At 35.3% G+C, this 15,551-nt stretch overlaps 1 protein-coding gene across 1 annotated transcript; it reads left to right on the plus strand.

Moving 5' to 3' along the window:
- Positions 1 to 45: 45 nt before the first annotated feature.
- LOC149806877 (small ribosomal subunit protein eS21-like) lies at positions 46 to 15,406 on the plus strand. Its single transcript, XM_089959056.1, has 6 exons — positions 46 to 109; positions 201 to 272; positions 5,733 to 5,796; positions 10,118 to 10,189; positions 12,060 to 12,115; positions 15,362 to 15,406. Exons 2-6 carry the CDS (start codon positions 223 to 225, stop codon positions 15,369 to 15,371), a joined length of 252 nt encoding a protein of 83 aa, XP_089815182.1. The 5' UTR covers positions 46 to 109; positions 201 to 222; the 3' UTR covers positions 15,372 to 15,406.
- Positions 15,407 to 15,551: the final 145 nt, after the last annotated feature.

Raw genomic sequence — 15,551 nt, forward strand, 5'->3', positions numbered from 1 at the left:
ATCGACTGGTTTAAATTTAAACGCTATCGATAAAACTTGTTCTGAAAAATAAGGATGCCAGTCCGTTCTCCATGTGGCTCCCTCTTACGACTGAGATCGTGTTTAGAAGGCATGGTTTTCTTTTCTACAAAAGAAAATATTCGATATCTCTTCTAATTATAATTTTTCCTCGTCTTTACACGGTTCATTCTATTTTACAGGCGTACCTAAAAAAGAAAAAATATGCAGGACGACGCCGGCAACTTCGTGGATATGTACATTCCGAGGAAATGGTAAGGTCTGGAGCACTTGAACCATGGTCCTCTATAGTCTGAATATACTCCCCACCCCCAACTGATTATAATACTGGAAATCTTTAATGTGATAAAAGTGCACAGAACTTTGTTCATTCATTGGTGTGTAATTTCTAACTTGACTGACTAGTCCCACAGTGTAAGACCTCGACCCTGATATGTATGTTTTAGTTGTTGAGGTCTTGCTGCCTCAATAACGGCACTGTAGCGTGTTTTGTAGCTACGATGTCGTAGCCCCAACTTGATTTGTTGTGGTTGAGGCTACGAACTTATTCCATATCATGTAATGGACCAAAAGCAATCATCACTAAGTCAGAAAAATAAACTGTAGAAATCTTCTACACAAGTATAATGATGTTGTGAAAGAAGTTTGGCTTATTTTGAATTTATTAAGTCCTTACACGATAAAATAAATTGGCATGGTTATTACACTGACCTCACTGTGTCTGCCATGACAGATAATGTGAGAATCTTGCCAGGACCCCTTTTATTTGTAGGGCTTGCCAGACCATATTTGGATATTCTAGGCTATGTTATTATTAGTCAGTTGGCAAATAATGTCTTCGTGGAATTTCAAAGTTGCCGATAAACCATATTTACTTTTAATGCACAGAATTTCTGATTCAAACCGTGCCAAATTTTTACTACGATTCTTTTTGCGTTTCCAAATAAGGCCTCAATGTCCTTATATGGCACACAAACGAGGCTGAGAACGGAAGTAATCATTATTTGAACTATAAGCCTGATCTAAACGAAAATGTAGGATAAAAAAGGTAAACAAGATTTTACAAATATTTGTACAATGATTTTTGATACTTCCAGTATTAAATAAGAGGACTACTCAATTTATTGGATGATATGCATGGAATATGTTCATATTGTTGATATTAGGCGTTTTGATGTGGACTATAATACAAGTCAGATGGATCACGTAGGCATTAAACACCGGCTAATTAAGTGATCGGTGTCATTTTTTATAATTTGATTTACATACCTTTAAGTGGCAAGTATTCACTTCATTTGGATTCTTATACATCCATATTCCTTTGGTAGGCCATTATTTAGATGCCCAGAGAGGTGCATATTGCAAAATCAATGTACATAGACATTTCTGGACAAAATGAACCTGAAGGTGTGATCCAGTACAATCTGGATTGAATGTCGCATGCTTTGATGTCACAGTTAAAGCTACGCAGATTGGTAAACAAATTTGTACTACCCTTGATTGTGATGATTCCATTTGACACGCTCATATTTTGACCCTTGTTTACTACATGGCCACTATTGTAAAAGTCCATAGCCTTGGATAATATTCATCTGAAAGTTTCTTGGTGACAAATAAGGTGCAGAGCATTCAGTAATCAGGAGTGAATAGTATTGGGTTCAAGAAAATTATTGTTCAGTTTTAAAAGAACAGTTTATATTTAATTTAAAATGAGTAATTGTACATACATGACCCATATAACTTGTACTGTAACTCTAACAAAAGTAAAATTTTCTGGAGTATGTCGCACACCTGGCAGCTTCACTACAGATTAAAGTCATAATGTTTTAGTCGGACTTGACTTCCTTTGATTAGCAACCCCAGTCATTTTTCTGTTGTTGAATTAACTGCAAACACGTGATTTCTTCATATAGATCTGTTTAACGGCTTTCCAAAACAGTTTAATTTTTTTAAATATCTGCATTAGAAAAAAAGTTACACAACTTTTAAGTTCCAAAATATTTACAAATTTCTAGAATTTGTGTTATATAAATGTATTCAGATTATGTGGCAGTCATGGAACCAAAGTAAAATGTCCTTTCCAAAAACAAATGTTGTAACTTTCTTTTTTGTTGTAATATTATTATGAAATTTGATGGCATTTTCCCTGCTGAATTCATTGCTCTCATTCAGTGACTTCATTATTTTGAGGGGCCCCGAGTGGTCTAAAGCGCTGTCCGTTACGGATCACTGCCATCTCACCTCTGTCTGCGTAGGTTTGAGTCTCGGATTCTGCCAATGTTGGCATGTGAGAAAGCTTGCCAGTAGCTTCTCGAGGGTCGGTGGTTCTTTCAGGGGTTTTCCCAGGTTCTTCCTCCACCATTACTACTGGCTGACATGTATAGCCTATCATGTGCTGAAAAATGGCATTAAACCCTACAACAACATTTTGATTTATAAATGAAAAGCGTAGAAACATTCCACAACTTTTATGACATTTAACTTAAAGAAATATATATTTGCAATAGTTCATATATATGTAAAACAACTTTAAAAATAAAAAATGCAATGTTTATTCCTAATTGTCATTGAAACTGTTGTAAGACCTAATTTCATAATATGATTCAAGTTGGTTTAATCTTCTAAATCTTGTGATGTTGTATTTAGCTCCTTGCAGAATGACCAGGGAATGTAGCCATCTTTCCCTTAAAACTACTGTTTCAGTATCTTGTACCTGCAAAGTTGTTTTTATCACTTTCAGACTGCATTTTTTTAAATTTTGAAAACATTGATCCTATCAAATGTTATAAATTCATAGGGAATTTAAAACCCCACCTTAAATGTTCATGTAGTTACTGTGCTACACTCGTCTAAAGTATAACAAAAATTTGTCATACTGAAACTTTGCATTTGTCTGATAGTGGTGCGATTTTTGTATAATTATTTCATCAATGTCCCATTACAAATTTAAACAAATGCAATAACATGATGAATATAAGGTTGAACATATTTTAAAACTGATGACCATTTGTCAGTTCAGATATTTACATCATCAACAACTTAAGCCTATTTATAGTGGACAAAAATCTACGCTTTGCATGTTCATTTTGTGACTGCATACCATCTAAACAGTACAATAAGCATTAATATGATAAAAACTATTTAAAAAATCATCCTGGCATGTTCTTCTGGCACACCAATTTGCACAAAATTAGTAATAAGTTTAGTTTTGGAACAGCAGTTGTGGAAAAGTTGACACTGTTATCAGCGGTGTTTTATCTACCCATGCGTCAGATACACAGACTTTTCCAATTTGCACAGAAATCGTCACTGGGATGTGATGACACACCCCAATGTTTTGCTGATGAACAAAAACCAATGGTTCAGTCTAAAAGTCGTCACTGGTACATAAATTGACACACCACAATTTTATGTTTTTGCTGATCAACACAAAATTAAGATTTGGTCTAACTACTTTATTGGGTAGACTACAACACTCCCAGATGGAAAACACATGCGCATCAGTTTCCTACATGAACATTATCATAATTCATTGGGTTTCTAATGAGTGTGGAGCTTGCAGCTGACCATGTAACCTTTAACTGTCACATCATTTGTAGCAACAGGATGTTAGAACCATATAATCACTAGACCTAAGAAAGAGGCAGAATATTTAACACGTGATTTAAAGTGATTTTGATGAGAATCTATTATTTTATGCGCATCTTTGTTACGCATTGAAACAACAATTGCCATTCGGTGAATTATATGCATTGCATTGTTCCAAGATTCTGTCAGCATTCGACTAAAAGGGTTATCCAAGACACACAAAAAATTAAATAGATCTGAAACAAACAAAATTTTCTTTTGGACTGCATTTATGGCCGACTGATGATAATTGTATTGTTATTGAACCAGTGGAGCATTTATCATCCAAAGGTGAGGTAACCGTTACTTGTAAGATAAAACCAAAGCTGCCAACTCTCATGATTTTGGTGTGAATTTCACGACTTTTTCAATGATTCATGCCACATGCAAAACAAATCACAAATTCCCCAATTCTCAGTTATTTTACATATTTAATAACTGATTTCCCATTAAGCGCTGGTCGTGATATCAGCAGTTGCCAAAATGGTCCGGTAATTGCTGGTCGCGATATTAGTGGAACTGTAGCTGATTGGTACAGTTGGCCCGGTAGCAAGCATTTTAGCCTATTTTAATCTATATGTATAAAAGTTGTTTTACAAATGCTTTTGAGGGGCCCCGAGTGGCCGAGTGGTCTAGAGCGCTCTCCGTTACGGATCACTGCCATCTCACCTCTGTCTGCGTGGGTTCGAGTCTAGGATTCGACCAATGTGGGTATGTGAGAAAGCTTGCCAGTAGCTTCTCGTGGGTCGGTGGTTCTTCCCGGGGTTTTCCCGGGTTCTTCCTCCACCATTAATACTGGCCGCCATACATAGCCTATCATGTGCTGAAAAATGGCGTTAAACCCTACAACAACAACAACAACAAATGCTTTTGAGAGAAATGGGCCTAACTGGAATTTTGCTCTACACATGCAACGCAAACACTGATTTGAATTACCATTTGGCACCGCATCTTAAAAATGTCTTCACCAACAAGGAAAAAAAAATACATTGCACAAAAGTGAAGTTTAGTTTGGAATATACCAAAAGTTGGCCTTGCATTCAGCCATCAAACACTGATATTTATTTTGTTGGAGTTGAGGTCTGACTTCCTTAACAAAAAAGTGGCATTGTGTTGCGTGTTCCCAGCCCAACTGATGGAGAAAGAAGAAGCCACATTTTTTTGTGATTATCTTGCACACTTGGCAGTCCATATTGACACTTTTCCACAAATTGAAATCTAATTCAGTCAGACTATATATACTCTGTATATGTACAATACATTTCAATTAGCTGGAATGTGATGGTAGCAGGTGAATGTCAAAATCTGTTACATGAGTTTTGTCCAACCTGCTGGCTGCATGTGACCCAGTCCTTGTGTGACCAATGTCCATGTAGGCAATCGTTTTGGAAATATTCATTTTATTATGCATAATTGATAAAGAATTGTTCTTGCTTATGTGGCCAGTGACTTTGAACATTTTATTTGTTTTGCCCCCCCCCAAAAAAAATGGTTTGATGCCCTTGTGTTTGAAGGGATTATCAGTATCTTTAACAAAATGAAGCTATCTGATTACTTTTATCAGTGTATTTTCATTCATTCCTTTAAAGAAACATACTTCAGCTGAAACCAACATCAGCATTCCTATTCCAGAAAGACAAGTACAGTCTGACTTGAGCAGTTAGACTTTAATTTGAAAGACATATCAGAGTAAGGCACCTCTCCCCATGTGTTTCTAGTCAGCCTGCATTTGTTTTTCATTGCTGATCCTAGCACTTTTTCCCCAAGGGTAAGAAAAAAATAATTTTAACAAATTCCCAAAATTGATTTGTGCATCTAATTGAGCTGCTTTAGCCCACTTCTTGAAGTGTTTAGTACATTATATATCCTAATTGATATATTATAAAATATATGTTTTTAAATAAAAAAAACTACCTATGATAATTTAAATGCTAGTGCAATAGGAAAGATTATTACTTTGGGCCTGGTGAAAGTGAAGTACCTGGCAATGTCATGGATTATGCATTGTTTATCATACGTGAATTATGAATGGAAATGACTTGGCAGAGTGAAAGTAATACACACAAAAAATGTTTTTTGTTCTTCAGCTCAGCCAGCAACAGAATCATAGCTGCTAAGGATCATGCCTCCATCCAGATCAACATTGCTGAGGTAACCAAATTTAAATGTTTTTCTTCATTTTATGAAGACATCTAGTTGGAGAAAGTTCTAATACAATGCTTGGAAGAAATCTCCAATTTATTATCACCTTTTTTCTTCGAAACTATGGATCTCTGTTTAAATTTTCTGCATAGATTGTCAGCAGTTTTAATTGGGAGCATTCAGATCTCTGTTGTAGATATATTTTGTAATTTTTTAAAAATTATTTCAATTGCAGTGTTGCTGTTTAAAAATATTTCATTATACTGTTGTTTTACCCATGACATGTGGCTGGAAAGCAAGTATTAATGGAAACAATACCCATCTATCTGGTTTTTAAGATGTTGATTAACTCAACTCTGTGTAGTGAAGGTAGGTTATTGTACTACCCCTGGTGCTGGCATATAGAAACCATATATGCACTCCCTCACATTATTTAAGTTCAGAATGATTGCATAGTATATAGTTCTACCCGGAGTCATGAAACTTGGTGGGAGCGTGGATCTTGATGATTGCTGCATGCTTGTCTCAAAAGTAGAACACTGGCCAATATTTTCATGCTTCACAGAATTTAATTCAAGTTTCAGCTTCAGTTTTATTTCTAATGCTCTATTCAAAGGAGGATTAGTAAATGAAATGATGGTATGCATCTCTCATAGTACTACACACTTATCACGAAGGTCAGTGACCTTCATTCTACTCCACTCTTGTTTCAAGTGTTTGCATTTAACACATGAACAAATAGTTTTTCCTTTTACAATATATATATATATATATAGATTCATGTATCTTGTCTCAATACATACTTTAATGGCAGATTAAATTGTTTTACAAGTTTACTTTTCGCTGTTCATGTTACTGTCATCAAACTGGATAATTGTATGCATCTGTATTAATACCATGCTTTTTAATGTCACTGTGAACTACATTTCACAATAGATTGGCTTGTGTTGTTGCATTTAACATGTGACCAGATAAGTTTTTGCACCAGTGTACATTGATAATAACTAGGTCGATTATAGTTGGTGAGGGGATGCATCTTGATGAGTACCATACCCACATCATACATCATGAAAGTATTTCATGCTTCATTGTTATCTCCTAAGTTCTGTTCATGCTACAGTCATCAAACTGGATGATTTTATGCATTGCAATTCATACCACATCCTTGCCACATATAATGTTACTGTGACTTGCATTTCACCTTTTGCTGGCTCATAGATTGTTGGTTCTTTTCAGGGTTTTCCCGGGTTCTTCCTCCACCATTAAATACTGGTCGCCATGTATAGCCTATCTTGTGCTGAAAAATGGCGTTAAACCCTGTAACAACAACAACAACAACCATTTCCTGGGTTAGGTTGCATTGTTTGACTTCTGACCAGATAGGCTTCAGTATACTAATTGGAGTTCTCCACCATTCCATATACAGTAAAACATTTTCTTGTTGGCTTGAATTCTGCTACGGTACAATGCTAATCATTTTGCAGCTCAAAGATTGACATAAAAGACTTAAACATGGGATGAACATATAATGTGCAGCTCATGGTACTCATGATATAATCAATTTGGGATTGAGTTATAGAGAACAGACTTCATTTATTTTAGACTGTATTTAGGGGGATTGTGATTATCTCTGTTTATGTTTATCCCATTGGTCCAGTTTACCATATCACATCCCTCAAAACTATCAGTATTCTTAAGACTTAAAAGTATGTTAGGATATTTGTCTGCCCATCTTGTGACCACTTTAGTTTCTGCACAAAAGCTTGAGTTGTTCAGTTACAAAACTTTGTGGATGGCAAGCACTTTGCGTAAAAAAGAGCATCAGCAGTTGTGCCATAAAGCCAATTATCTGTGAAAAGTGACAGAAGTTGAAGCCATATGAGGTTTTTTTACCTGGTCCTTTCAAGTCTTTTGTGATAATTTGTAATATATTATCAACTTCCAGCATATAAATTGAGTGTTTTTAGTCCTTTCCAGTCTTTTCTGGTAATTTGTTATGTAAGAACAGTTTGATATATCACCTACTATTAATAAGAACTGTTTGTTTTGGTCCTTCCGGGCATTTTGCAATAATTAGTGTCATTTGATCAGTTTCACACCATCAGCCTGGGACACTTAATTTTTGCACTCACTTCATTGTGTTTTCTTCATGGCTTGACTGTTCCATTAGGTTAAGTGATTTGAGCGTCCATCTTAGATGGGGGAGGTCACAGGTTTGAAGCCTGGCCGAGTCATACCAACGACTTTTAAAAAATAGTACTAGCAGCTGCCTCGCGTGGCACTCAGTATTAGGTTAGTGTTAAGACTGGTCGGCCTAGTGTCAGGATAATGTGACTAGATAGAACATGATGCTACTTGTCTGCAGCATGATGCCCCAGTGCTAGACATCATTGTAAACTGCCACATTGCAGACATCGTAGCAATTAGACTGAAAAATTTTTAAAGCTGTTTTAAAAATCCAAATCACTCACACACACACACACACAAACTCTTCATAGTGTGCTATGTTATTTTAATTAGATTTCTACAACATACATGTTTATTTGCCCAGCCAGTGCAAAGAATTGTCTCCGCTAACGATTCTGATTGCCATGCAATGATATTGGAAAAGGAGCTTTTGGCAAAGCTGAAAAGATCCAGAAGCAGCTTGGAGGACAGTAAAAAAAATACAGAGTGCTGTGTACTGTAAATATACAGTCAAACCTGGCTATCTTGAGTCCATCAAGGGTGTCAAAAAAAATCGTCGACATAACCAGGTCCCAAGATGTTGGCATGGTTGACAGCTATAGTGGTGAACAATGATGATGCATCTAAAGTACCACAAATTATTTTTATTTCTAAAAACAAATGACATTTCTAATGCAAAGTGAAAATAATTCAGTCATGCCAGGTTGCAGAAAAGGAAAATAAGAGGTCTTTTAAGGACACGCTGTACTAATTGTATGGAAAAATGGGAACCAGTCTGGAAATGGGTGAAGAAAAAAATAGAGTATGGGTTTGGCTGGCCAAGATTGGTTAATAATGTAAGTTACTGTTTAGGATAAAGAATCTTTTGAAAGCTTATCCTAGTTGTAAGTAAAGAAAATAGAGACATTATTTTATTGATGGAATTCAGCCTTTTAACAGTCTTGAGTTTGGAACACTCTTTACCAAAATCAGCACCTGACTTTTTGGTGCGAAATTGAAAGCACATGTTTCAAACACATATACTAATAAATATAGGTTTGATCATGAGCACTAAGAAATTTGAAGTTATTGAATTTTTTTATATCATGGTGTTTGCATAGATTTACTATGGGAACTAAATTAGTACTATGGGTCCCTAAATTAGATTAAGTTGCAAGTCACACATTTTTACAACACAGTTACTGTAACAATGTCAGTGGTTTTTATTTCCCTGCAAATAGCCTCATCTCTTTGGTAGCCTCAGCATGGCAATAGTTTTCCCACTGACCATAATCGGGGCAAATTTAAGTAAATGTACATGTATGACTATACTTTTAAAAAATATTTTCATTTGTTAGTGTTGACCTTAACTAGTAACAAAATATAACTGACCATAATTATTCATGAAAATTGGTAACTTGTTGATCATTAGAGGTTCCTTTACACCAGTATGCCAGATTTTACAAATAAAATTTGCTTCTTTACCTGAAAAAAGATGATGCTGTCGGTATTCTTATACAGAGGATCTGTAAAATGTGTTATAAAAAATTGAACATCAAATTCTGTAAGCTGACTTATTGTATCATACAGTTGTAATCCTGTTTCCCTCTTGAATTTGATCACTGACCATTGGCAACAAGACAGCCTCAGAAATAGTCAGTGTATCACTGGTGGATTGCAAGGTTTTGATATTCGATTAAAGATGATACAAATGAAAGCACTCCTGTCTCTTTCATAGATGTTACTCTTATCAGTCACTTTCTGCTTCTTTCAGTTTGTGTTGAAGAATCTGTAGTCATGGCACAGTGATTGACAACTTCATTTTTTTATAACAGATACTAGGCATTATGGATTTTTGAAAAAATAGCATTTGTTCTTTAATTTACTCTTGTTCAAAACAAATTAAAAACCATTATCTTTGTGGGGTGTGTGCCAGCTTTGTTTGGAATTTTATCGTCTATATTTATAGATGATTATAAGTCATGTGATCTAGCCATGCTGAAGTTTAAGGCTTTTACTCACACCAAGGTTGGAAATGCTTTAACTGTTTACTTTATAAGTGAACTCTGAACCAAAGTTGTTAATTGTATATGAATTAAGTTGGTGACTGACTGTGACAATATTGGAATGGGATTACACTATAAAATGTCATCTTTTCATACAGGTAGATGAGAGCACAGGCAGAATGACTGGCCAATACAAAACCTATGCTATTTGTGGAGCTATCCGGAGAATGGTATGTGTTTTAGAAAACTGCATAGATTTATCTTAGTTCATTGTGTCATACGGCCATGTGAGCATATGTATGGTGTTCATCTTCTGTCTTGCATCCATCCACAATTGCTATTTTCAACTTTTCTCAAAACCACTTAAGAGCTTGATGAATATTTACTAGATGTGGCCAAGCATCCAGGAATAGAGGCTTTCAGTTTTATAAAAATGATGTTGATCCACAATTAAATATGGCCATCATTAATAAAATAGAATTGTTCCAGTGGCCTAGTGGTTTGAGCATCTGCCTTTGATGATGGTGGTTGCAGGTTCGAACCCTGGCCGAGTCATACCAAAGGCGTCTAAAACTAGTACTAACAGTTGCCTCACTAGGCACTCAGAGGTTAGTGTTAGGATTGGTCGGCCAAGTGTCAGAATAATGTGACTGGGTGGGACATCACGTTTCATGTCTGTGGCATAATGCCCTGGTGCTAGACATCACTATAAATGACCACACTGCAGATATCGTATCGATATAACTGAAAAATTGTTAAAGCTACGTTAAAAATCCAAATCAAACACATACACACCAAAATAGAAATAACTTTACATATATATTTTAATAAATCCAACAATAGAAATTTACCAAATTTGTCAGTATAAAGGCCTTTCAGTTTTATGCAAATAATACCAATCCACCATCAGATCTGGTTGATGTTTGTAAAAATAAGAAAGACTTGACAGGCTCGTCGGAGGTAAAAGTTACAGTTCACTACTAAAATGTTGTGTTTAAGGCATGTCCTTTTTGCACAGTTTATATATATGCTAGTGCATCTGGGTTGTCTCGCACATGCCAGGCATTATGCTTTAGGCATAATCATTACGCATTTTTTAACCTAATTATATCTTATGTTCACCTTTATGGGCTATGCTTTTCTGGTACACTAAACAGTAAAATAAAATAAAAAGAAATAAAAAGTTGTTTGTCATTTAGACTACTCTGGAAAGAATGACTGCAAAAATAAGACTAAATAAAGAGTACATGTACGTTCCTAATTTTCTTTTTATAGCAACCGTGAATGATGCAGTTCCAAGAAAACAGACCTTTTTTTAAAAAAATTTTAAACTTTGCCTCAGATTCATTATATTGATAATCAAGTTAGTTAGCGGTCCAATCTGTACATTTAAAGAAAATGTTTCCAGATGTTAAATGAAATGTGCTTTCATGGTATGACTTAAAGATGAACATTCTTGAAGCAGCTGGTTATTTTTAAATTTAAAAACATTTTCAAATCAACATTGCTTTACAAATTTGAAAAGAAGAATATGAGAGTGATGTAATAGAGCCCACCAGTTGAGCTCATTGCAGAATTTGTGTACTTGATGACTAATCGGTGAAAGTTAGACATGTAGACTAGTTAATATGAATGTTGAATCTAAATATTTTGTCAGTATGTTTGGTGTTTGTATTCTAGTTCTAATCCACATGGATTTTGCCCTTTTTGCCAAGGATTTTTACCTGCATATCCTTGTTATTAGCAAAATTGTACATTTTTCATTTTGTGTACTGTAATTATGACATGTAATATACTGCTTACACTTTCTATGCCCCGATTGTTTTATTTTTTTGTTGTCACATATTAGCAAAATTTGTGTATACTTCTCTCAGGGTTGGCATATACATCATCTCATTTCCTTCAATGATTATGCAACTTTTTACCAATAATAAAACAACAAAAAGCTGCACACAGTTAATGGCAATAAAATAACCCTGGTGATCAAAACAAAAGCAAATGGGACAAAATCATGTCAGTTCTATAGTGTTTATTATTCTAATGCATTTCTTTTGCATCACTGTTGCCAAATATCAGAATTGTGCCATTGTTTTGTTTCAGGGGGAGTCTGATGACTGCATTAACAGACTGTCAAAGAAGGATGGACTCCTTGCAAAGTAATCACTTGTTATGGTCTTTGGTGAATAGCTGAAATTCTAATATTTATCGTGCATCATTTTTTCTTTTACACTCCAATTGATTTTGGAGTCAAAGGTCACAGACTGAAAAAAGAGATCATTTTTATGTTATGTCTTCATTGTTAGACCAGATCCTACATAGAGATCTGACAGTGACCACTTAAGGGTCATGTTCTAGTGACCTTTGAATTAGCCAATGGAAATGCAGCTTTCAAATCTCTTGAGTAAAATCATCTCGTTCATATTAATACTATTCAGCCACACTGCTCAGACTCCCAAACAAGAAGATACAATACTTAATCTGATTGGCGGATAACATTAGCAATTTTGGTAATAACAAGGGTCTCCAGAACATGACTCCTAAGTGGTTGCTGTCAGATCTTCATGTAGGGTGTGGAGATCTTATTTTAATCAGGTTGAGACCAGATACATACATGCCAACCATTACACTTTTGGCGTAATCATTACACTTTTTTTTTCCACCAAATTACACCTTGCGCGTAAATGTATATGGATTACGCTTTTTCGGTATATCCACTTTTAAAAAAAATCAATTGTTTGTTTTCTCGTTTTTATTAACATCCCATTAAGCCCACAGACTGTATTTTACAAAAGACTGCTTCTACATAACTACAATATAAGAGTACGCTTGTCCATGCACTTTCCTAACAGTATTATGTTCTATTTATAGCAACTATCCAGAAACATGCTGGTTCTACTTTCAAACTATCGACCTCGTATTCTATTTATAGCAGCTGTATGGATTAGTGAGGAGAGAACAGACTGGTTTTCTAACTTTTAATCTTTACTCACAGATTCCTTTTTCTAATTTGTATTTAGTACAGAACGAGTCTAAAGGTATTTGGCGCTAAAAAGTATAATTTATTTTAGTCGATGCTTGTATGAGAAAAATAACTCCTTTCAGATAATTTCACAGATGGATTAGAAAAAGGCCAAAAATAAACAAAACAAAAAATAACAATCCTCCAAAGATGAGGACACTAGGGCAGCATCACATGACGTCTATTGCAGGCTGTGCGTAAATAATTTTGCTATTTGGCGCTAAAAGTCTATAGATGTATTCTAGTCGATGTTTGTGTTAGAGCACATATATTTTTTCAATGAATTTCACAGGTGGATCAGAAAAAGACAAAATAAAAACGAATCCTTCAAAGATGAATACATGAATGGCATAATACAGTGGTATAATTTCTAGCACAGGGGCTCATATTGTTGCTTAAAATTGACCTGTCATACATGTATGACAGGTCAGTTTTAAGCAACGATACGAGTCCCTATATTCTAGGGCAGCATCATGCTCATTGCAGTCTGTGCGGAAACGATTTTAATATTGGGCATGATGGTAAATTTTATGTGGAGAAACACTTGAAAACAAAGAAACATCGAATTAGCTCGTCTTACAAACTCCAATACTAAGGTATCTTCTTATCTACAGCAGAACTAAAGTGCGGACATGAATGTTATAAATGCAAAGGTATTATTTAAAGAGTCCTTAATAGAAAGATATTGAAGATCTTGCTATTAGTGCAGAAGCAAGAGAAATCATAGAACACAATTCTGCTCTAGCTGTGAAGGTGTTTTATGCTAGTGTTAGAGATTATTATGCTACAGCCTATGATTACATGCTCCAGAAATTCCCCTATGGAGATGAAGTGCTTTTAAATGCTTCAGTTGCTGATGTAAATGAGAGACAGTGAAAGAGCTTCAAAAGTGTTAGATTCTTTGTCAAGAGATATCCCTTTCTATTACCATCCTTGTCTACCTTTGATCATCTGGAAGGAGAATTCCTGAAGTATAAAGTTGGGATTCTACCAGACAATATACTTAATGCAGATAGAGTTGATGTGCAGTGGCACCTTATTTCCCAGCTAAAAGGCACAATCACTGGAAGATAAAAATTTCCTCTCCTTTGTCAGGTTATGAAAGGAATATTGGTTCTTTACCATTCTAATGCTGACTGAGAGATTGTTCAGCATTGTTAACAAAAATAAAAGTGAATTCAGATCCAGGCTCAGTAACCCAGTACTTTGTGCTCTACTGGTGTGCAAAACATTCATGGTCTCAGCTGGTACAAAGTGTTTTAAAATGCAACATGAAAATCTGTTGCTTTCGAAAGCTAAAAGTGCTATATATGAAAACTTGACGCAGTAAAAATGTTAAAAGACGAGAGGGGCAAATAAATAATTGTTTATTGAATTTTTAGCATGTTACATGTTGATTCCTCTTTTTCTGCTTGGATTCCTCTTTTTGTCCACTTGGATTACACTTTTTCCTCGTCAGGGGTTGGCATGTATGCAGATACCATGACTTAAGTTTGTAGCCATGCACTTATGGTAAGGAGGAGTACAGTTTATGATTAATAGGTACATGAATTGGGTTGTTCTGGTTCAAAGAAAAGTTGGTTTTGCAGAAAACCTGTAGAGTAAGTTCATTTAACAAATCCATCTTCGCTAGCCAAGGTTCTGTTAACCGTATCTACACCTTGGTGGATCAAACAGCTACATTGGTACTCTGTGCAAGCGACTTCTATTGGATTTAATTTGTTGCTTCGCTTAGTATTTAATTCCAACTAACTAATGGCGTGGTGCATTATATTCATTAGCCAAAAACCATGGTGGCAATTGACCTAAAAAGAATACTTAGTAAGTTTTACATCGAAAGTATGACTATATACCAGAGGGAAGCCATTACAGGTATGCTTGAGTGAAGTTTATTTGTGTAAACACAGACCAGCACTGGAAAAGTGCTTATTTATCAGTCCATTCAAGTTGTGTGCTTCCCATGTCTCGATCACATAGGAACAGTATTCAGATTTGAACAGCATAATTTTCACAGACCCAAAGTACAGAAAGATCTGCTCGATATGCCATGGTGTAGATAGGGTTTGCACTTAGGTTAAGAAAGAAACCACTAGATTCAGGGGTCTCTAAGGTCACTGTAACAGTCATGTTAAGTCTGGTAAGGAAATAAAGATTCCTGCTAGTATAATATTGAACACCATGACCAAAGGTAAAGGTCATTGAAACCCATCCAAGAATCTCTAGAGCTGACCATGTTCTAATACTGCCATTATAGATTTCTATTCAGTATGGTTCTGGCATTTATTGTTTCATTCACTGTTTTCATTTTGCTGTTAGTGGTAAATGGTTATTTCTTTCTCTTGATGAAAACTCTTTACTATTTCTATGCCCATTTCTTTTACAGGACCTTCTAGGAAAATGGAAGCAGTTACAAATAAATTCTGAAAAAGGTTCATGTCTTTAATCTTGTTTGTATAACTTGTACATTTGAACATCAGTTTTAAGGCACAAAAAAAAACCAATGATCAAGAAGCAAATTTTCCACACACTTCGAGTAAGGCAGAACATAATGTTACAGAGCTGACCTTCTGTTT

This window comes from Sinohyriopsis cumingii, chromosome 1 (genome assembly GCF_028554795.1).
Source record: "Sinohyriopsis cumingii isolate HCF-2022 chromosome 1, ASM2855479v2, whole genome shotgun sequence".
NCBI classification, from domain to species: domain Eukaryota; kingdom Metazoa; phylum Mollusca; class Bivalvia; order Unionida; family Unionidae; genus Sinohyriopsis; species Sinohyriopsis cumingii.